We start from the raw sequence: 24732 nt of genomic DNA on the forward strand, positions 1-24732 counted from the left end.
TATATATATATATCTCACACTCTATATTTCTTTTTTAGTTTTGATATTTAATTTATATCCTCAGACTGAGGACTTTTTCAGTATCATTTCTCCCGTTCTATTATATTTCATCATTATGGCGCAGATTAGTCTCGTGCTTCTAACAAGATTTAAGTGACACTCAGAGAACAAATGGAAATAAACAGCTTATGTACCACTTGCTGATATCATGATGTTAATACAAACAAAATTACAATCGCTTGCTGTATTATATTAATGCAAAGTGCATACACACACCATGGGGTTTATGGAATACTTTCTGCTCTGCAGGGTCGCTGAAACTATTTATGGGTTAAAGCATTCCATTTGATTTACCATGTTATGAAGTTTCTATGAAGTAACATAAAAATGAATGTAAACTATGTTGACTGTGCTTTAAGCGTTGCTTTCCAAAGACAACATGGACTCCCTTGCGTCACGTACAATAGACCAATTTTGCCTTTCTAATTTCTGATGTACTTAAGATTTTATTGTGCTTTATCTTATTCCTCCTACCTTGTACAAGTGTATAAGCATTAATAGGAGACAAGAAAATTGCATCAATTTCAAGCATGCACACTTTAAATTATATTCCCATAAGGTTGCAAGCTGTAATGCTTGAAGACTATACTTATATAAGAAGATTATTAAGGATTGAAGATAGGTATTCGAGAAAAAAAAAGATCTATTAAGCTGCAAAGTAACAGAATTTTCTCGTCTTCAAATCTGTTATTTTGGCTTTGGTCCCATGACTACTGAATCAGCAGAAATACCAATGAAACTTTAGAAATAAACATCAAAATCTATTTTAGGAGCTTTTACAACAAGCGAATATGTAAAATTTAAAGGGGCATTTCGTTTTTCCTTTTTCTCAGGCATTTTCCCCCTTTTTTACCTAATGATCCAGCAAATGTCACTCTTTCTGTCCTAAGGTGACAACACTCACCAACCATACTGTTTCTGTGGAGGAGCAGTGTTGCCACCCTAAGATGCTCACTCTTGATAAGGACTAGTGATGGGCCGAACATGCCTGAGTTTGGTTCGAATTCGAACTTTAGAATATCAAAAAAGTTTGAATTCCAACTCAATGCAAGTCTATGGGGGTAAGAACTTTCAAAACAATTGTCCCCCTTTCGAGGGCGTATATGCCAGTTATTGGCCATAAAAAGTGTGTGGGGAGCCGGGTACTGCCCCGAGGAACATGAATCAATGAAAAAAGCACGCTTTTAAAGGAGCAGTGATTTTAACACCACTTAAAGGGTAACAATGAAAATGAAAAATTCATTTAAATATCCTGCTTGGGGGGGTCCCCTTAAACTACCTGTAAAGTGGCACATCTGTAGGATGTATAGAACCTGCTGCAGCAAAACAGACATTTCTAAAAAAAAAAAATGACTTTTTTTTTGTAAAGCTTGCGGTTCCCCCTCCCAAACAATACCAGACTATTTAGTGTAAAAAAACAAAAAGCATGGGCTTCCCCCCATGTTAAAAAAAAAGTGTGTGGGGTTTCCCCTAAAAGACATACCAGACCCCTAAGGTCTGGTAGGAATTTTAAGGAGGAACCCCACCCCCCGAAAAAAACACTTTATTTGAAAAAAAAAACACAACAAAAGGATTTTTGACAAGTCCCTTATTTAAAAAAAATGGATCCATCGAAGTAATCTATGGTCCATCACAACGTCGACAAAATAAAAAATAAAACAATAAAGAATAAATAGAAATAATAATTTTTTAAAAGACGACCGCTGTCCACTGAGAAGAAAAAAATTAGCAGAATGGCATTTTGACAGATGCCGGCAACTTATAAACAATTGGGCAGAGCCAGCAGTTACAGCTAGCTCTGCCCAACAGTTTACAGTTGTAATAGGTAAGCCATGATTGGGCAGAGTCATCATGACTTTGCACAATCATGGCTCTCACAGTTCTCTGTGCCCTGATTGGGCAAAGTCTTGCATCTGACCTCTGGTCAGGTGCAAGGCTTTAGCCAATTAGGGCTTTAGAAAGTGCATTGCCATATGGGGCGCCCTGATAATTTGTGTGTTCTGGGAACACACGAGCTAGCTATGTTCGAGTCAAACTCACGTTCAGCTCAAACATGAAACCCTTCCCTAATTAGGACTACAAAATGTGTCTCCTCATCTCCATAAAAAGGGAAGTTTTCTGTAGTCCACAGAGGTGAACTGGGCAGGGCTGATAAGGCTGTTTGAGATATTAGTGCAACTTAGGCAGAGAGCACCAGGAAGTTATGAGCTTACTGGATTTTTTGGCAAGAGCAACAGGTATTTATTTCCACTTATTGAACAAATATAACATAACACTTTCCATGTTATATTTAACACATCACAAATGGACCAAGTAAGAGTTGTTTAAAGTTATGGTTTACATACACTTTAAATAGACAACTGTAAGCTATTTTCCTTATGCCGCCCCGTTCCTGTATCTTTGTTAGCCTCGAAGCTTCGGAAGTAATGCCTCCAGACACCAAGTATCATGAATACAGAATTCAGTTTATTTTTAGTAAATGCATCGTATTTATACAGTTTCAAGACTTTGCAGAAAAGGTGTGATTTGTCTACAGTGAAATACATTCTTAAACAAAATATTAAATGAGCTTTACAAATATATATATACACATACACACACACAGACAGATGGACAGATGAAAAACAGGAACAAGAACATTAAACCAAAATAAAAATATTAACTCCTTCCCAACCTTTCATTTCCCATCTTTTGTCACAAAGTTGTTTCCACTTTGCTTCATCAGCTTCTAAACAGTAATGTGAAGGTGATACCCTTTAAGTTGTACTTTAACTGGAGGAAAATAAAATGTAAAAAATAATTATCATCTGCCATATAAGCTTCTTGCTCAGCATGCCGAGATTATGTAACTCCCATGCGTGTGCACGGTAGTTACATCATCAGGGCCCAGCCAGTCAAGCATTTGGAGGCTTGAAACCTGAAAGACCAGGATGAAGATGGAAGCGCTGATGAGGCAGTAGTGCAGTGCTGGGGTGGGGGATTGCTTTAGCAGGTAAGTCCATCATAATGTGTTAATATGTTTTGCATAGTAGCACATTAGGGATGCACCGATACTTTTCATATACCAGTGCCGATACTTGGCATTTTCATGAGAACTACCAGGGTTGCAGCGGTTGCAGCTGGGTCCTACCTCTGGCGCTCTACCACTGTCCTGAAATCATTAGTCGATAATGTTTTAGAAAAACTGTCACATGACAATAAACAAAAATGTGTCAGTACTTGTACTTGTACGTACTTGGGCAAGTATCAGTACTCGTACTTGCAAAAAGGGTATCTGCATCTCTTTATTTATATTTATAAAAACAAAATCATACATTAAAACAGAGATGTACAAATCCCAGGAGCTCCGTGTGCTCCTTACAAATGACAGCTGCCTCCTAACTTTTGAATTGTTCTCTTGCCTAGTCATGTAGCGCAGAAAAGTATCTGAACTTGTACTTGTACCGAGTACAGTACTTGGTATCAGTTTATCCCTATAGCACATGATGGCTTAAAGCTTTAGGTTGTTTTCCTTTTTTAAAACTTACTTTACTTCCACTTTAAAGTGACATTAAACCCTCAGATTTTTTTTAACATAAACCAATACTTTAATGTGTGCCTTACTGTAATCCATGGTAGTTTCCCTTCTCTTTGCTGCTCTTCCTTTTAAATCCTCATGTCTTCTCTTGTTTTATGTTAACAAATCTGAGGGTTTAATGTCACTTTAACTCATTTAAGGTGCCCATACACTGCTCGATTCTCGTACGAGAATCGCAGGAAATCCCGCAATCGTACGAGAATCGATCAGTGTGAACGAAGACGTGCAACCGTTTCTACTGTACGGTCGCACGTCTTTTGTCTAAGGAGCACGCTAGAAAACCAGCCGAAAATCATACGATTTTCGGCTGGTTTGAACAGTGCTCGGGAGACAAATGCCGAACCGGCCGGTGATCGAGAGTATGATCTGCCTGTCCAAGATGGGCAGATCGTACGTTTTTTAAATCACTTTACAACCATCGCAAGACTAAGGTCTTGCGATGGTTGTACAATGTATGGCCACCTTTACCCAGCTTAGCATCCAGTCAGATGCTGGCTTTCAGTTTCTAACATGTACAACAACATGACAAATGGAATGCAGTTGTTCATTTTCTCCAGGTTTGCCTGGGACTAAGCAGTCCCAGCTGGAAAAATAATGAACAGAGAAGCAAGAGAAGCTCATCTGATTGCTATTGATTCACCTGGTGCCGTTGATGTCCACTTCTGTTCCCCCTGCCCTTTATCTCTTGTCTAGATAAGAACACTCAGATGACCTGAGTATTCTTATTTACTCCGTCTATACTCTGACTGTTTGTCCGACTGTTCTCTAATGTTTATGTGCAATTTTAGTCTAAAGGATGGTGTGCTTTCTTTTTAATATAATCACTGATAGACCAAACTTAAAGTAGAACAGAAGCCAAAACTTTTTAGTTTAGTTTTGGTTAGAGTAAAGGTGCCCGCACACCTTACAATTTATCTGCAGATTTTCTGTAGTCAGATGGAAAAAGTGCAACAGATTGGCCCAGGTGGAGATTCCTCCATCCACACAGTTAAGTGTAGATGGAGGAATCTGTTGCACCTTTTCCATCTGACCATAGAAAATCTGCAGATAAATTGTAAGGTGCCTGGGCAGCTTAAGGGAGGGTTATAACCCTGTCAGCCTTTTTTTGCCATCTGTCTCATTTGGGAGATTTCCCTTCACTTCCTAATAGCCACAATATGAAGTGAGAGGAAATCCTTTCAAAGTAAGAAAAATCCCTGGTGGTCAGCAGGGTCAACTTTTTTTTACTGTTGGGGCATGAAATGTTTTGGAAGAATTTACAAAGCCCTGCTTTCACTAAGGCAGAAAACCACTGACCTGGACAAAGATAGCAGGTCTCTAGTAGTGATGGGCTTGGGCATGTTCGCAGCTCCACGTGCCGAGCCCGCCAGGAAGCTGACAGCGCCACAGCGCCAATCACAGGTACTGAGACATATCCTGATCTCTGCAGCTGCGGACCGGGAAATGTCTCAGTACCTGTGATTGGCGCTGCGGCGCTGTCAGCTTCCTGGCGGGCTCTGTGTGTGGAGCTGCAAACACGCCTGAGCCCATCCCTAGTCTCTACCTACCAGATGTATTGAGGGTGTTGGACATCATTAGATACTTCAGGGTATATTAAACATGTTTTTAATCAGACAGACCTTATTAGTTAGATTAGAGTGAGAAGCACAGTCTACATATGCAATGAGCAAATAATGATGCCCTCATTTGGATATTTCATTACAAACTGTAAATTAAATATTCAATAAAAAAAAAAAGGTTGGAGTTGAGTTTTAACTGTGTCATTTGTAGATTTGACAAACAGCCATTTATTGGTTTTGAATGGTTTTACATTATTTGTAAACCATTATTGGAGGCCAAATGGTAAAATGATTGCTAAAATGATTGCTAATTTGGAAATTTTATAAGTATATACAGTATATCTGAAATAATAATAATAACACTGGTCAACTAGACATATTTTCTAAAATTGTGGCTGACTATGTAATAACAGGCTTGTGGTATTTCCTCTCTGCTGAATTTGTGGTAAACCAGAGCTGCAAAACATTACACATACATTTTCATAAAACAATTTTTTTGCTACATTATGAAACTGAAGGATTAAATAGTTAATTAGTGGCTAAAAATGAGCAGCATTAAAGTGTGCATTAATGCAGATTTTATTACTTTTGATGTACGTTGTATATAGAGTAGGGAAGGGTTAGAATGGGGCTCAGGAAACTTTTCCACATCAAGTGTCAATTTACAGGCATTCGACAGTCTGCATGCCAGTGAACATAAGCGCGCCATAGTCGTATAGTTGGTTTTCAATTTTTGCATTCATAGTTGTACTGCTATTGGCAACTCATTAATTTTTATTATATTAACTTAGTGACATCAAAGTAAAAAAAAAATGTTTCTCCCCCTCCCCACCCCACGTTAGGCCCCATTCACACTGAGCGATTTATCAAGTGATTTTTGCAGCGATATCGCTCATATTTCCACGCGATATTGCTCTATGTAGCTTCTCCAATCCATTTCAATGGAGCTGTTCACATCTCATCGCTCAATATCGCTCAATATCGCTTGTAGCTCCTACATGACCCTTTTTTCGGGCGATTTCAAGCGATTTTGCTCCTGATTGCATACAGCCCAATAGGAAAAAGTCCCTCAATATCACATCGCTCAATATTGCTCAATATCGCTCAATGTGACTGGGGCCTTAATGTTAGCACTTACCTTAAATGATGTATCTTAATCCGATCTTCCTCTTCTTTCCTGATGTTTTAATCTGTCCCTCCAGCAGTGTGGCGGCTCTCCGATCCAGCGCCGCCTCCTCTGTCCTTGCTGATCCTGTGGTGTCTGCATGCGGGTGCACGCGTCCATAGACTTACCTTGCGTCTCTGCTCATGTCTCGGCTGAAAATCCGAACTGAGCAGTTTCGGATTCTCGGGCGGGATCGCGTGGCGAAAACGGGGTAAGTTTAAAACGCTGTTAAAGCGGGTTTTAAAAACCAAACAAACAACTTTTTGCCTACATCTACTGCTTGCTAGCAGTAGATATAGGCAAAAAAATGGAGGGTTTAGAAACCCTTTAAGTAAGTATTTAAAAAAAAAACCCAAATAACTACTACTGTCGAGTGTTTGGCAGAGTAGTGTGCAGGTACTGTCTTCTGCAGTATGACCCTTGCCTGTAACCTTTGCAAAAACTGTAATGCAGTTTGAGGCCACAGATAAAAAAAATTTGATTTGAACACAACGCTTCTCAAAGCTTGTTGAATGCTTTCCAAAGCTTGCTGAAGTTTATGCTCCTCAGAGAACATTACAGTAGGATATACACCCCATTCCAGTTTTAGTGGGAGCTGATTAACTTACAAAGATTTATTTCAATCACTGAAGGAAACTAGAGAGGACCCACCAAACACAAGAGGAGCAAACAAACTCCTTGCAGATAGTGTACTTGTTGGGAAGTGAGTTCAGGTTCCACAGTGCTAGTGGGCGCTGATGACAACATTCATTTTGCATTTTAGTTATACTTGTCTGGTAATCTTTTTTTGCACATTCCTTTGAGCTTGAAATTTTGATTAAACTCCAGGTCTGAGCTGTTTATTATGCATAGCACGTTTGTAAATAATTGTATGTATTAAAAAGCTGCAAACAGCCTTCTGACAGAAATAGCATATTCTAATTATTTTCAGATGGCACCAGAGCAAATGATCTGCATTGGAGTGAATCTGATTCGAAAATGTGCTCGCAAAGCAATGATGCTGATCGTTTTGCCAGATGAAGCACATGTTTTAGTAAAAATTTCCCTCCAGGAATCTATTTTCAGACATGTTACACTGTCTTGTGTCGAGGATTCTTCCTTCCCCTATAATGGCTATTTAGCAAGAAATGGAGAACATTGTCTCCTATGGGCTGCATTCACTAATATGATTCTGCTAAAGGGAAGACTAATAACAATACAGAGAAAGTCTAGAATAGTCATAAACGTATGTTTTAAGTCATTAAGGCTGATTCATTAAAACCAGAGGAAAAAAAGTGTGTGCCAAACCAGCTGCTGACAAGCCTAAAGTATTCCCATTATAACTCAATACAACTTTCAAGCTGCGGGGATTGTAGTCCACATATATGATTTCTCTCATTAAGCCCTGGTGAAGGAGTGTGTTTTGGACCCCTGAAACGCATTGGCTACTCCATTTGAATGTCACGTGACCCTAATGGTTAAAGTTGTATGTGGACTATTTTAATTGGTGTGATTACCGTCCTCACTATAAAAGGGTGAGGTCACAGCCGCCATATTGGCCATGTGCTTTAGCTGTGATTGGGAAAGCAAAGGGAGTGCTGCTGATAAATTTCATAGGGAGAGATTAGTGTACAAATTCTGGGCAATGGTCTGCTAAAGTAGATGTAAACAGTTACCGAATGCATGTAGGTAGCAAAATGCTGTGTATCTTAGAGAATTTGGCGGTGAGGAGAAGGAAAGGTTTTTACCTTTTTTTTTTAATCCTTTGTTCACCTAATGCTGGTGATGACTTGCAGCCTCTTTACAGCCTAACCCTGTCCACATGTCCCCATGCGCTCTTTGTCTCCAGGTTTATCAGTGAAACATACATTAAATACTTATTTGTAAAATATAGATTTTATGCAAATGTAACAAATACAAAATATCAGTTTAACAATCTCAGTTTTTCCGAACACTTATAAAATCTGCAAGCCATTCACGGAATAATTTTATAGTTACATTAAATGTGCCACATATTTTATGGTGGAGGGTACAATCTATTCACAGTTAATGCACCTAGAATGATAAATGCCCTCTGTGTCTTGTGTCCCAGTTATAGTAATGCCCATACTTTCTTGTCCAGGGTTCACAGGGACATAAAGTGCAGGGAAATCTCTTGAGAAGTTCTAACAACAGCAATACAGATTGACTGGAATAGCGTTTTAATTGCTTTTTGCTGTTTTTACAGTGGTAGTCAAATGATGTGCAAAGAATTAAAGAAAACAATTGTATAATGTATTAACTGTTATATTAACTTTTTGTTTTTAAACAGGGGTAAAGATGTTGGCCATGATGTGGATATCCTGATTACATGTCCCCAGAAAAGAGATGAAAATCAAATTTTGCACAAAACCATTAATGCACTGAAAAAACGGGTACGTACTTTTTTTTATCACCATAAATAACTGATGCTCCTCTGAAATAATAAATTATCCAGCCTTTATTTTCTACTGATATAATTAGTTGACATTTAACCAGCAGTGTTTCCGATGGGAGCCAATGGGGCCAGTGTCAGCCCCATACAGACTATTATTTTTAGCTAAACATGACTGAGACCTACACTGAGAGATAGGAGCAGAGCTGCGCAGCCATTGTTCTGCACTATTGAGCCGGATGTGCAGTTTTCCAGATATAATAAGGCTGCACCCAAATATATAAATAATTAGAAACAAGGTTTTTAAAAAATATGAATACAGATTTAAGACATTATTGTCAAAAGGCGAGTACATTCAGGCCACTGATTTGCTGCATCTGCTTGCACATTATACTTTGACAGAAAGCATGAGGTCCACCACTGTGGCTGTGTTTGGGTTCTAGAGGGGATAAATTAAAAGTTCCTCTTTACATGTCATACATATTTGCAGTATAGGGTGTTAATTTGTGGTGTTATTATTTCTAGGACCTACTGCTTTTCTGTTACCTTGTGGAGTCTACATTTGATGACACAAAACGCCCCAGCAGATATATAGATTCGCTCGATCATTTCCAAAAGTGTTTTCTAATTCTCCAACTTCAGAAAGAAGAAAGTAAAAATGCTTACAGCCATAAGCCTAAAGGGTGTGATGCCAAAAGAAGCTGGAAAGCTATTCGTGTAGACCTGGTAGTAACTCCATATGAGCAGTATGCCTTTGCACTTCTTGGCTGGACAGGCTCACAGGTATGGATAAACTCTCCTAGTACCTTAATGAACATTGTAATAAACTTAATAGCATTTAAAGAGTTACATGATATGGCTGATTTAGTGAAAGTAGTATTAAACGCTCAAACATTTTTTCAATATTGAATCCAGATCCAACAAATGTACATTGCTCAGCAAAGTATTTCTGAAATTTGTTGCCCAAACACTTACAAGTATCATGTTTCGAAGCAGTGTATCCAACTATTTCAGCTCTGCATCCGTAAACTTCCTTTCCAGTACAAAATCACAAGGGACAGTGCAGTCTCCAGCAACTCTCCACCTACTAGCTTGGAGAAGGAAGGTGGGAGAAGTGGAGAGCAGGGGGAATTGAGTGGCTTGCCTTGCCATGCTTGTGTGTTTTTGGAGACACAGCTTATTAGCACATAAGGGTTAAAGTGACATTAAACTCAAGAGTTAAACTTTAAAAATACATTCAAGTACAAAGATGTATCTTATTTGTGTATCACTTGGCTGTAAATCCTCAAATCATCTCTGAATTGGTGCTGACACTGCCCTTTCTTCTGGAGGGTGGCTACTTTTGTTCCCCATGCTCCCTAAGTCTGTTGTAAAGTAGCCACCGCTCCAAATTCACTCCCATGATGGACTACAATCTCATTACAAATGTGTAATCTAAACGTGAGATTGTAGTCCATCACGGGAGTGTGCTTGAAGCGCTGGCTACTTTACAACACACACAGGAACCATGGGGAACAAAAGTAAACACCCTCCAGAAAGAAGGACAGTATGAATTCAGAGATGATTTGAGGATCTACAGCTGAGTGATGCACAAATAAGATACATTTTTGTTACTAGTTAAGGTACTTGGATCTATTTTTATTTATAAGATTTAATTCTTGCTCTTTGTGTCACTTTACAGCTAAGAGACCAATGACACATGTTTTTTGATGTACACTATTGCCTACATGTACCATTATTTTGCATTATAGCCAATATTTAAACAGTTTTTGATATATAGACTCTTGTTATTGTTGCTATTGCCTTTTGTTAGTAACTATCTCATTAAAAAAGTAAGCCTTAAAGTGTTAAAGAAAAATACATTGCTGCATGGCGTCAGATCTTTTAAGATACACGCAAGAGATTATATTTTTCTGTTAGAAGATGTTATTTGCAAATATATTATTAAGCCAATCAGTGTATCACTCTGTTACCCACGTTTGAATGGTAACTCCTTGTAAGAGTAACTGCAAAGGATTTCTAGATTTGTCTTACAAAATGTTATTATCATTTACGTTGTACATATGAATTTGTGTGTGTGTACAGAGCCACACACTCCCCTAGCAGATGCACAATTACACAGTGTGTTAGAAGAAGCATACATCCTGTAATTAGAGAGCTGCAGACAGGCAGAACTAACATTACCCAAGTAAAGTGATACTATTATATCTGAGTGGTTGGCAAAGTATATATTGTGCTTCCCGGGCTTAATCAGTGCTGCACAGTTATTTACACCAAGACAAGCATAACTGCCATTTGGCTTTCTGGCATTTACCGAGAGGAAAATCATTGAATAACTTGTTTTTATCACTGGTCCTTTTTCTACTTTCTCGTCTTCCATAATGATTTTCATGAAGTAATCTTATGCCCACCACCTGACTATTGTCTTTTTAGTATTCTCCTTTTGTCTGTTTTTAGATACAGTATGCTATGGATCCCTGCACAAAGAAACACTCCCCCCCCCCTTCTGATACATATTATTATTACTGTACAAATATGGTTGGCATCTTGCTATTTAACCACCTGGTCAGCTTTTTTTTTTTGTCTTTTATGAAACTTTCTGGTAATTTGCGCTATGTGACTGAAAGTCCATTTTGTCTCTGATTCCTGATACATGTTGTGATTTGCTATCATATTCACAAGCATATTCACTTTGGCTGTGTATTCATAAAATGTCATCACAATGTGACACCCTAATGGGGTACATACATCTGCCTTTATATCAGCCTCCTGTATTCTGCTGCCCATCAGTAATTAGATTGGGAAAGGCAGGGTCAAAACAAGGAGCCAGTTAGACTCTACCATGGTGCAGATGTGCTTTTAGTTAGAGCAGAGTGGTGATTCCTCAGTCCTTGTCCCTCATTGTCCAGAAAGTGAGGTGTGCGTGCTTGAGCACTGCTGTACTGTGTTGGGGCTTCAATGGAGGTTCAGGATCTGGTTTTATATCTCTTCATGGCTTGATCAGGAAGCCGGCTGCATGAAATATCAAGTCATTTGCTAAGTAACATGGTTCCCATATATGTATTTTCCACTACGTATACAGCTGCTTGCATGGTATTTAGCTTTAATGACTCACACAACCCTTTGACTGAAATAAGAGCTCAAAAAAACACACAATCATAGTGGATTGCACTCCACTTGATATCTGGCTTTGCATAAGGATTCCTTCACTAACCCATGTCTCTTTTACTCAGCTGGGTGCCCTGGAGTCGAAGAGTGGGTGTAGTTTTGTGCTGAGCTAATGGACTCTGAAAAGCTGCATAAAGAGAACGCTCTGGGTCAGGGAAATATGAAGAAAACACCTAGGGTCAGGGTAATATGAAGAGAGCACTTTGAGTCAGGGTAATATGAAGAAAGCACTTTGAGTCAGGGTAATATGAAGAAAACACCTTGGGTCAGGGTAATATAAAGAGAGCACACTGAGACAGGGTAATATGAAGAAAACACCTTGGGCCAGGGTAAAATTAAGGGGTCTCTGGGTCAGGATAAAAAGAAAAAAACACCTTGGGTCAGGGTAATATGATGGGAGCACTCTGAGCCAGGGTAAAATGAAGAAAACACCTTGGGCCAGGGTAAAATTAAGGGGTCTCTGGGTCAGGATAAAAAGAAAAAAACACCTTGGGTCAGGGTAATATGATGGGAGCACTCTGAGTCAGGGTAAAATGAAGAAAACACCTTGGGTCAGGGTAATATGATGGGAGCACTCTGAGTCAGGGTAATATGAAGAAAACACCTTGGGTCAGGGTAATATGAAGAGTCACACTGAGTCAGGGTAATATGAAGAAAACACCTTGGGCCAGGGTAAAATGAAGGGGTCTCTGGGTCAGGGTAAAAAGAAAAAAAACACCTTGGGTCAGGGTAATATGAAGGAAGCACTCTATGTCAGAGTAATATGAACAGAATAACCTTGGTCAAGGCAGAATTGGTAATAAGAGAATAACTTGTGGCAGTGCATTATGGAGAGAATACCCTGGGTCAGGGTAATATCTGTCTGGGGGAGGAGAGACCGGTAACTATTTGAGGTGGGGGGGATCAGGGTTCAGTTAGGGGAAGGAGAGGAAGAACACCCATAAGAGTGAGTTTAATGTTCATGTGGAAGTGGGCAAGATGGGTGGCATGTTGACTGAAGTTTAAAAGATTTAGGTAGCTCATGGAGTGGTGCTGGGCAGAAAGAGTGTCATGGCAGTCCCCAGTATGACAGACATGGCTAAGAAAATTAACTGTAGAATGTGTCTAAAGAAAGAACTGATATTCCTTTCCATATCATTTTCCAGTGTAATTGCATCATTTGTCCTATGAGATTTGGCAATTACAGCCACGTGGAGGAAAATAAAGAATTTCTTGTGTAAAGTTTCATGAATTGAGCATCATGTGTTATGTAATAAGGATCTCCTTGGGTTATACTCTTCCCTCATACTCCCATAGGGGTTGTTCTGTAATTTACACCCTTAACTCACGGAGGTCTGTGAAAGAAGTGCAAATTCAGTGCTAGGCTCTTCAATATGCAATGGTGAAAGAGTGATTCTTAAAAGGAGGTGCTGCCATTAATACCCTTTTAGTTCAATTAAACATTTTCCCTAGCACCGTGTTCATCTGAGCATAGCTGATGGTAGAGGCACGTTCAGCTTTGCATGTCCTTGGCTCTCCAGTGGCAACAAATGAATCATGAACTGTTAATCATTGAATAGTTTATATTTCTGAGGAATTGGAATTAGTTTATTGTTCTCCCACAGAACCATGTTCTGGAAAATTGTTTAACAATCTCTAGCCTGAAGGTATTTTAGTTGTGGATAGAGTATGGAAGAATGATAATCTCTGTCTGCTTTTCAATAATGACTATGTCTCAGCTCGGGTGATTAACCCTCTATTTCTCATTGTGACCTTTGTCAACAGGATCGAAAGTAATGGGATTCCAACATTGTACCTATAGATATACAGTTAAGCAGTGGCATAATCCTCCTCTCACATGTTCATCCAATGTTTAATCAAGGTGACACTAAACTCAGGAGTTAAATCTTAAAAATGCATTCAAGTACCTTAATTATTAATAAAAATTTATCTTATTTGTGTATCACTCAGCTGTAGATGTAAATCATCTCTGAATTGGTGCTCACACTGTCCTTCCTTCTGGAGGGTGGCTACTTTTGTTCCCCATGGTCCTTGTGTGTGTTGTAAAGTAGTCACTGCTTCAAGCTCTCTCCTGTGATGGACTACAATCTCACATTTAATGTACTAATTTGTATTGAGATTGTAGTCCATCATAGAAGCGAGCTTGGAGCGATGGCTACTTTACAACACATACAGGGACCATGATGAACAAAAGTAGCCACCCTCCAGAAGGAAGGACAGTCTCAGCACCAATTCAGAGATGATTTGAAGATCTACAGCTGAGTGATACACCAATAAGATACATTTTTGTTAACAGTTAAGGTACGGTAATGCATTTTAATGATTTAACTTCTGAGTTTAGTGTCACTTTAACAGTCTGCAGGTATACAGGTGAAACTCGAATAATTAGAATATTGTGCAAAAGTAATTGCAGTAAGTGCTGCAAAAGGGGCCCAAACCGAGTACTGGGTACATATGCATGCTTGTACTTTTCAGAGGTCCGATATTGTTCTATGTACAATCCTTGTTTTATTGATTGCATGTAATAATCTACTTTTTTGAGGTTGTGGATTTGGGGTTCTTGGGGTTTTCATGAGCTGTAAGCCATAATCATCACAATTATGACAAATCACGGCTTGAATTAGCCTTGCTTTGCATGTAATGAGTCTATCTCATATATTAGTTTCACCTTTTAAGTTGCATTAGTGAAATAAATGAACTTTGCACGATATTCTAATTATTCGAGTTTCACCTGTATACTGTGTATTGGAAGCATGCTGTACAATAAAATAAAGTTACCACTGGATTTGTCATCACTTTCAAGTTAGTGCGGCTGCTGTGCACTGTGTAAATCAATCCAGCTTAACAAAGCATTGGATCTGACCCAAAAGGTACCAGGAATAATATAGAGTTATTTTGTCATTACAATACCCAGTATTATCTGCAGTTGATTTTTGTTTAGATTTATGATTTATTTATCTTGTATCAAGTTGAATCCTCTGTGCCTCTGTGGCTACAGTATGGAATGCTTATATGATATGTGACCATATCTTCTAGTTATACAGTACACATGTGTCTGTCAGCTTTATTCCTGGCTGCATAAATATTTGGAAACAGGTTGTGAAGTTTGCATTCACATATGATAGCCACATTCTAATATGCTTGGCCATCCTAAAGGAACACCTCAACCAAATTTGCAAATGAAGGAACACAGACTACCAGACTCTATTGTGTACTTCAGTTTTCCATTCAGACATTGCTGCAATGCACCAGTAAACATTCCAAAACCTTGATGTAACAGTCTAATACTGTTTGTGCTGGCCCAGTATTTTCACCCCTCTCCTCACCTCCCTAGCTGCAGGACTATGAGTGAAAGAGAATACTATAGAGTGTCATTTGAATGACAGCTAGGAGTCTGCTGGGGCAACTGACATCAGATCAAAGATGGCGGCACTGACCCTGTGAGGTAGTCTTTACATTCTATAAATTCAGAAGGTTACACAGCACAGCTGCACTAATATAGAATACATCAGTAGATGACTGATTTGTTTGACTTGCTGTCTGGCATTGTGTAAATAAGTACCCTATTATGTGTTCATATGCAGTTTATTTTCAATGGCAACTTTCTGCGCAGCAATTCTCTAGGGAAGATTTCACATCTATGTTTGTGCATATCTTAATGTACCATTAACAAATGCACCAACATAGGTGTGAAGTCTCCCCTAGAGAATTGTTGTGCAGAAAGTTGCCATTGAAAATAAATGACATAGGAACACATAACAGGTTCTTATTTACACAGAAAAATGCTGGAATTTGTCCAATTCTACTCGAAAAGAACTCAGAATAAACTGGCTGCATGTAGTTACATTTGCTCGCTGCCACTGCCTGTGTGTCCCATTTCCCTCCTTAGATTTCGATGTCTTTGTGAAGCTACACTCCTCCGTGATAGTGTTACAATAAATAATTTCCTGCATCACAGATATAGAGTGATAGACAGCTGTGGACAGAGCAATACATGAGCACAGTCAGTCACATTTTTTTTTCTTTCAATATATCTTTATTGGGTCACATTTTTAGCTATAACGTGAAACATTAGCAATTTTCTCAAGGTGTGTAATATTTTGCCTACACACCACCTCTAAATGACATTTAAGACATTCAGTGAGCCATTGCTTTGTGGGTTTCCCGGATAGCATTTTGTCATCTTTCTATGCAATTTGTCTACTTACCCTTTTATATGATAAACATGCTGCATAAAAAGGCCACATTAGAATAGTAAATGCTGATCATCATCATTCCTACAACCTCCAACTTCGTAATAACTTTTTTTTTTCCAGAAAGATGTAATTTTCCCATAGCAAACATGAATTCATTGTCTTGCAGTTATTCCCCTTTGTCTCTGACACCCCATCCATCATCTGCCTCTATTTCTGTTCCCTGGACTGCCTTCAGGAGTATGCTATCATCTGCCTCTCTGATATGAAGAGGTTACAAAAGCCAGCCAATTAATTGCCTTTTAATGAAATACATAGTTTAGAATATACATTGAGACACATTTTTTTTTATTCCAAGCTATTGATATGCATTTTGTAAAGACACATAAAAACTTCACTGAATCATAGTGCAGAACATGGTTATGCTTCCTGTATGTACCTTGCAGCACATTGCAATTGTTTTTTAATTGCACCCCAAGGCACATGTACAGTAAAAATAAATAAATACAATTTATTAATAGGGTTAAAGCTCTTCATTGTACGTGATGACACCGAGCTACCGCCCACAGCCCAGGGCATCAACATCCTCTTCCTTTACCTTCTTAGACCTGACAGGCATTTAAACCTTGCAGGGCGGCTGGTAATGGGAAAATCACACTGCATAGGTTTTTTTTTTTTAATCCAGCATTAGGGATTAACATTTACCCTTAAAGTAGTATTAAGGTCTGGGCGTTTTTTACCTTAATGCATTCTCTGCATTAGGGTAAAAAGGGCCCAGCACCTTTTTTCTCCCCCAGTCCCCCCCCCCACACCTGTCAGCCACGCTCGTCCCCGCCGCCAGCCGGAATCAATCCTGCGTTCCTCGAACTCCTCCATTAGAACGAGCGCTGCAGGGAGCCACTAGAAAACAAGGAATTAAAACGTTTTAAAGAAAAGCAGCAACAGCCTCCAGCAAATGAGGGTCTACCTAAAGGAAAAATTAAAAAACAAATGAGGCTTTAATATCACTTTAACATAAACATAACCATTGACGCTTAAAATGAATACTTAAAGTGTATCTAAACCCAAAAGCAAAAATGTTATATATAGCTGCTTGCAAATCCTTAAATGTGCTGACTTTCAGGGTTTTTTTCCTTTTTTTTCTCCTGGTGATAGGACCAGTAAGTCTGTTATTTTTCAACTTCCTTTAGCAGGCCAAGCTGTCCAGCAAATATGGCATATAGAAGATTGAGACAACCCATTTAACACTGACAGGTGTGCTTACAATGGTCAGCTTTTATTCATTTATGTAAAACCTTTATCCCAAAAGGAATAAAAAAAAAAACTGTTGCTGTAACTGCTTACAAAATATTAGCTGGAGTTTAGATTTAAAGGAGCTGTTTTGGGAGAGTTCCTCTTTCAATACTCAGAGATGGCGTGGGACATTGGGGCTGTTACATACCGACTTTATCCCGAGAGCTCAGCAATCATGTAACCGCTGATCGCCCTGCTCATGGGCTCTTCCCAGCAGTCACAGCTCCCCTTAGAGATTCCTTCCTTCCCTCCATATTCCTCCAGTGCTCTTTGGAAGGACAGACAGGGGAGGGGCGGGCACAGTTGACTCTGGATCTAGAGTGGCAGAGCCAGCTGTCAGTCAGGCAGCTGATGGACCCTGACAATATTGTTGGGATCCTTCCTGGATGCAGAGCAGCATTGTGCTGTCAGCACATAATGGGCATTGGCCGGCTATGTGGTGACTTTGGGTCACAGGAGTACATTAGTAATTTACTCTAGTGACTCAAAAGAGAAGTAAAGTTAGAAAAAAGGTTTGGCTTTACTTCTCTTTTAAATTGTTAAACAGGTCATATTGGCCAGGAAAAGGAACATCACAGTAATGTAATCCTAATCCTTCCCCACTCTATCCAAAGCTAAATAGAACATTTTGGCTGGAGTTGGGTTTTTAAGGGAAGATGGGTATTGTAACCAGCAGACTTCATCTGTCTGATTCTGTAGGCTTCAGGGCTGTATAGGAAAGGCTAGCATGCACTTAAATGAGCCTTAGGGGTTGGGGACGGCATTTGCATAGAATGCTAAGTCCACACCAGTGACCCTTAAACAGAGATAGCTAACTACAGCCAGCTGATTCTACAATAAAACTTTGCTATCATTACAAATCCTTAAACTGCCTGTATAGCCAAGACACCTATCAAATACCAATTAGAAGTTTGAGGATGTATTGTGCCAGTTGCAGCAAAGCTGTCCATCCATATATTGGAGATTTGGGCTGTTCAATACTTTTCCTTCGCCGATTCAACTGTTTGCGTATCCACGAAGGCCAAATCTTACAGATACAGCTGTTTACTACAGGTCATACTTGTCATATTGTGAGAGCAATAGTAGGAGCCAGTGATGTGCGGGGGCTTGAGGTGGACCAAGGTTGCCTGGGTTCTCCCAGGCCTGCACAAAATTGTCACTGACACACCTCCCTCCTGACCCAATCAGCTGTGGTAGGGGCATTCCTTGCCCCTTTGTGATATGTAGTGACGGGGCAGAGAATGCCCTGGCTTCAATGGATTTGGACAGGAGAGGGGTTTGTCAGTGATGGTTTTGCATGGGATGGGCAAACTTGGGTTGCACTAAGCCCCTGCACATCACTAATAGGAGCTGCTGCACAAAAACACATCAGTGAGGCCTTACCTTCCACCCTAGTAATTTAGGGGCACATTTATAAAGCAACTAATCTAACATTCACCAAACAGGTTAATCATTTTAGGTGCATGTGTTTTAATTGAGAGTAATGACACCAGTGAATGTCTGGTGAAAGTCAAATTCACTGCTTTATTAATATGCCCCTTGGTATCTGAGCAGGTATCTGCCAGCCTCGACAATGAGGTCAGACCATACATAGACCAGATACCATCAGAGAAGGTCTGAAATAATTTTCTTTGGCTGGACAACTTTACATAAGTACTAAGAACAGTGTTCTGCGCCACTTAAAAATGGTTGTTATCTTAAGTATTAAAGCCTTACATAATGACATTGCCTCTTGTTATATATGCAAATATTTCATATTTGTGTTGAAACAAGAAAAGCTTTATTTTCTCAAGCAGAAACGGCATGCTTCATAATGCTCCTTTTTATTTTAATCCATACAGGGAGAAACACATTAAGTAGATTTGAGCTAGGATTAAAATGCATGAAATATCTGCAGCTTCCCTGAAATTGCTGCTCTTTAATGTTCTAAATTAAGAGAGAAGTGGCGCATGGTCTTGTCAAGTGATAATCCTGGCAGGCCAATTATTTTTAATACAGGACTGAAATAGTTTATCATCTCACCTGGTATTTTAATCAGCCTTTAGCTAACCATCTATAATAGCAAGCTCTTTTTTTGGGAAACTAGGATTTATTTAAAGCGTTATAAAAAAAAACATATAGTGCTGCAGACCCAGGCACATACATGGTTTGCATGCCTGTTTATCTATTTTAAGATTTTGGCTCCTCTCAGTTCCTCTGCTGAAAATGCTTCTTCCCTGGTTACCATCTTCCAGTGGCTCCATCTCTTAAAGGGTCACATAGAGTTACCTTTGCATGTTCTATCTTGGCTGGCAATAGAGGGATCTTCTTCCATCCACAGAAAGATAACCCTGGTGGCAAGTCACTCCACTGCTCCTCCCTCCTCCAAGCTGGAGCCTGTGCTGTTCCTTGTAAATGTTGTATGTGAAGGGCGCAGGGTGTGTGCTCCCATACCCAAAAGTTTGGGGAAGCAGCACTGTAAATCTGGAGCTGGTGGCAGTTATCAGGGAAACGATGTAGGCGCTTGGGCACACTAGGGCATGTAAATTTACTATGGCATATTTTACCTTAATGTTGCGAATACATTTAAGTCTTATGGGTGCTATAGTAAGTGAAGAATGAGATTTGAACAGTGAAGTTCTCCAGCCGCATCCCCATACACCTTTACTACTTTTCCATCCACAAAATACCTTATATTTTTCTGATAGACTACAAAGCGTTCTGTGATTAAAGAGGAGGGTCGGGCATGTGACATAAATCTCTCCTCCTCTAATCACATAATGCCTTGTATAAAAATACAAGGCATTATTGTGAATGGACAAGTAGTGAGCAGGGATGGGGATGCAACGTGAGAATTCCACTGCTCGAGTCCCATCCCTCAGCACCTGTAAGCCAAGTGTTATATATAGGAGACAGCATGCTGCAGGTTAAGATTTTTATACGTTGCAGCAGCCCTCTCCACATAGCATGGAGCTTTTTAATGACAATTGACACACCCAGTATGATATGTCAATTATAATTTTTGACCAGAGTTTGGCTTTAAAAGACAATTATGGTGGGGTAAGTGTTTTTCCCCATAGTTCTCTTTGAGGTCACGAGAGGGCATATACTAACCTCCTCTCTTGACCCAAAGCTCAGAATATCGCAGGCTATTTCCTGCGATATACTGAGAGCACCACAGCCAGGACAGCTGCCTGATTGACAGCGTGCTCTGCCGATCTAGAAGCAGTCAGCTCTGGAGGATCGGAGAGGGGAGGGGGGAATCCCTGTGGCGAGCGCTGACTGACAGTCACCGCTCTCTGCAGGGAGATGATTGGAAAGTGAGCGAGCAACAGTATGTGTTCACTCACTTTCTGATCAATAGAGCCAACCTGTGACAGCTTCTTTGTCACAATTTGGCTCTAACTATAAGGATGAGTGGAAATCACTCACTTCATAGTTCTCCTTTAAGATAAAAAATGATTTAGTACTATAAAGAGCAAGAACGTGCATCACTTAAGCTGACAGTACATGTCTGTTCAATATAATCTGTTCATGTATGGCTAACTTTAAATATTTAAATAGTATTTAAACAGATTTATAAGGTTATAGCTCCTACTGATGATGGGAAACAAAAGTACGGCCATTAATTATACAGCACGAAGAAAGACCAGAACTCTTTGTAAGATACAGCTCTTTTACTGCAAACAGCAATCACATACATGTGTTTTCAGGGCATGCAGGTCTTCCAACAATAATTACACAGGGAAAATCTGTGGCTCTGCCACTTACAGACACATGCCCTGACAAATATGGCCCTGACAATTAGGGATGCACTGATATATCGGCCGTCGAAACATATCACCCGAAATTGGAACTTTTGGCATAATGCAGAAAGTGCCATTTTCCTGCCGATACAGCGGTGCATCCCTGCTTTCTTTCCTCCCTGCTGGGCGCTGCTCTGTGTCCCAGCGTGGAGGAGAGAAACTGTGATAGCCGGCCGAGCGCTGCGGGAGGAGAACGCTGTGAGCGGCCGTCGGCTCCTCCCACACCGCTCAGCCTCCTATCACAGTCCGGCAGTGCGGTGTGTGGGCTGAGACAGGTGTAGGGAGGAGGCTGAGCTTTCCTCCCTACACCACTCGATCAGCCTCCTGTGACAGCGTGTCAGAGAGGAGAACGGGTACAAGCAGTCGGTGATCGGTGATCGCTGAGTGTTTGTACATGATTGAGGACATGGTATGTGTACTATATTCTCAATTATGAATGAATGGGAGTGATCTGCATTACCTCCTGTTCATTCATAGTTGTAGTTATAGTAAACACACTATGTTATCAATGAACAGGAACACTCAGTATAGAGGATTCCTGTTCATTGTTAACAGGGGATACAGAAAAAGAGATTGAGGACTTTGTGTCCTCAATCTCTTTTTCTATTTTAAAAAGGGAAATATCAGGGGTCTGTTTAGATCCCTAAAAGTAAAGTAAAGAATAAAAAATATTTAATAAAAAATGAATTGATAAATAAAAAAAATAAAAAAAGTGTATAAAAAAAATAAAAATAAAATATTTAAATAATGTGAAAACATTTAAATAAAAAACATTTTCGGTATCAGTTTCGGTTTCGGCCTGACAATTTTTTTTATTTCGGTTTAGTTTAGGTTTTTTTAAATTTCTATTTTGGTGCACATCTACTGCATAATAGCCACTTTCATTAGCACTGAAAATAGATCTGGGTGTCATATGGTATACCATGGCTTTTATATAAGAGTTAAACGTACTGTTAGATGGTATTATACACAGCTTAACACAAGAAGAAATACACAATTAATGCATTTCCTTTTACAGCAGTTTGAAAGAGATTTGAGGAGATATGCATCCCATGAAAAGAAGATGATGTTGGATAACCATGCCATGTATGATAAAAGCAAGGTACTGTATGTTCTATAAAGATGCCAAGGTGTTTTGTAATTACAATGAAGTATCGGACAAAGCTGTAGAAATTCATGTTGTCTTATTTGTAAATTTGAATACTAAATACAAATTAAAGATTTGTGATTTATTATATTAAACCAAAAGATAAAGCACACCTGCACCACCAAGGGAGGACTGGGCTGGGGTGTAGGGGGCATTTTCTGCCTGGGCTAGGACAAATAATATACTGTATGTCTGATGCCTCTGAGTCGATATGCCCCCTATTAAGTCAGAGGGGGACTTGCAATCAGTGATAGTTGCTGGATATTATACTGTATAGCTATCCACTTCTTCTTCAGACCAATGACTACAGCACCTCAGAGAGGGAAGTCTTCCAGCACCAACCTACTTTGTGGCTCTGAGATGTTGTAGTACTGAATGAAGAGAGCTGCTAAGAAGGTCACTGCTGGAAGAATGTAAAACTGTGAAATTTGTTGTGTTTTAATAGAATCTGTATGATAATGACTGCTTGTGAAGATGATATGATGTTTTAGTTAGTAATTTAACCCCTTAGTGACTAGTGACATCCATAGCACGTCACTGGCACCAGGCCCGTTTAAACAGACACCCTGCGGCTAAAAACGACGGGACTCTGTTTACAATTGTAAAGCCGACTGAAAAAAAGGCATCGGTCACTAAGGGGTTAAATAGTAGTTAGAATTTATGAGTCCCTTATCATTTTTACAGGGCAGCATTCATCGTGTTCAGTTCATATAGTACTTCTTTACAATCCAACCATTCCAATCCCCTATATATAAATGCAAAAAGCTACGTTATCAGTTAATAAACCATCTTACATAAAGCAACACCCACCTCTCACCAAGACCATCAGCTAGCATGGCACACTTTGTACAGTGCTATTTTAGCCCACAGGAATCTGTTTCAACTTTCTATCATAGATAGGGCCAGTCTGTTGCCTTCCAGGTCAAAAGTTTCCAGTCCTCCCCTGCACAGCACAAATAAGCAAGATTTTTTTTTTAGTGCTACAAGATGCATGGCTTTTCGACTTACTTGAGTCTACAGACATGTATAAAAGCAAAGCATAAAGAATCCTAGCAAAGCATGAAGGGTAATTTTCCCATTGGAGATATGGCACTTTTCTTCAAGCGGGCATGCTTGCATAAACACATACATACACACACTTGATCTTTTTTGGTAGTATGGTTCACTTAAAGAATAATTGTGCTTAAAAAGGCACCTTTAAAATGATGTTACCAATGTATCCCTCTCCTGGCCACGCCTGTTCAGTACATCCCTTTTGACTTCAACAGGGCTATTATCATTGCTAGGGGTTACATGTACTTTAACCAGTTGACATCCGCGGTGTTAAACCCCCTTCCCATCCAGGCCATTTTTCAGTATTCAGCGCTGCGGTACTTTGACATTTATTCCGTCATGCAACGCTGTACTGAAATGAATTTTATACCCTTTTTTGAGGACAGATAGAGCTTTCTTTTGGTGGTATTTATTCACCACTGGGGTTTTTATTTTTTTACTATATTAAGGAAAAATCACCGAAATTTAAAAAAAAAACCAGTTTCCCCTATATTAAATGATAAAACATTTATTATTACCCAATTTTTTGGTAAAATATACAAACGGTCACGTCGGGTAAAAAGACACCAAACATGTCAAGCCTTAAAATTGCGTGCGCGCGCGAATCCTCAAAAAACAATACCTAAAATTGGCCATAGGCAACACTTTAAAAGCTGTTACCGCTCATCAGTTTAGTGTTATCAGTGATTGATGGCCCTAATTCAAGTACCTTAACTATTAACAAAAATGTATCTTATTTGTGTATCACTCGACTGTAGATCCTCAAATCATCTCTGAATTGGTGCTGACACTGCCCTTACTTCTGGAGAGTGGCTACTTTTGTTCCCCATGGTCCCTGTGTGTGTTGTAAAGTAGTCACCGCTCCAAGCTCCCTTCTGTGGTGGACTACAAACTCACGCTTAGTTTACTAATTTGTATTAGGATTGTAGTCAATCACAGGAGCAAGCTTGGAGCGGAGACGACTTTACAACACACACAGGGACCATGGGGAACAAAAGTAGCCAGCCACCAGAAGGAAGGACGGTGTCAGCATGAATTCAGAGATAAATTGAGGATCTACAGCGGAGTGATGCACAAATGAGATACATTTTTGTTAATAAGTAAGGTGCTTGAATACATCTTTAACATGAGTTTAGTGTCACTTTAGGGTGTATGACGGGCCAAAAAAAACGCCTTGAGTTCAACATGCACATTTCCCAATGTTGTATCACTATAAAAACACTTCAAGTACAGAAAATACCTATTGATCTGCAAAGAATGCAATGTGTTTCTAACTTCCTTTTTTGACAGACAACAAAGTGTCTCTGTTGCACTAATACACTGATATATATATATATATA

General features: G+C 39.5%; 1 protein-coding gene across 1 annotated transcript in view; it reads left to right on the forward strand.

The window, feature by feature from the left end:
- The window catches only part of DNTT (DNA nucleotidylexotransferase), a 212697-nt gene that overhangs the window by 141963 nt on the left and 46002 nt on the right, over positions 1-24732 (forward strand). Inside the window, exons 8-10 of the mRNA XM_018558898.1 lie at positions 8652-8754; positions 9279-9536; positions 22211-22294. Of these exons, the coding sequence (XP_018414400.1) occupies positions 8652-8754; positions 9279-9536; positions 22211-22294 (445 nt within the window). The remainder of the gene's footprint in view (positions 1-8651; positions 8755-9278; positions 9537-22210; positions 22295-24732) is intronic.

This window comes from Nanorana parkeri, unplaced genomic scaffold, assembly GCF_000935625.1.
Source record: "Nanorana parkeri isolate BGI_ZX_2015 unplaced genomic scaffold, ASM93562v1 scaffold366, whole genome shotgun sequence".
NCBI classification, from domain to species: domain Eukaryota; kingdom Metazoa; phylum Chordata; class Amphibia; order Anura; family Dicroglossidae; genus Nanorana; species Nanorana parkeri.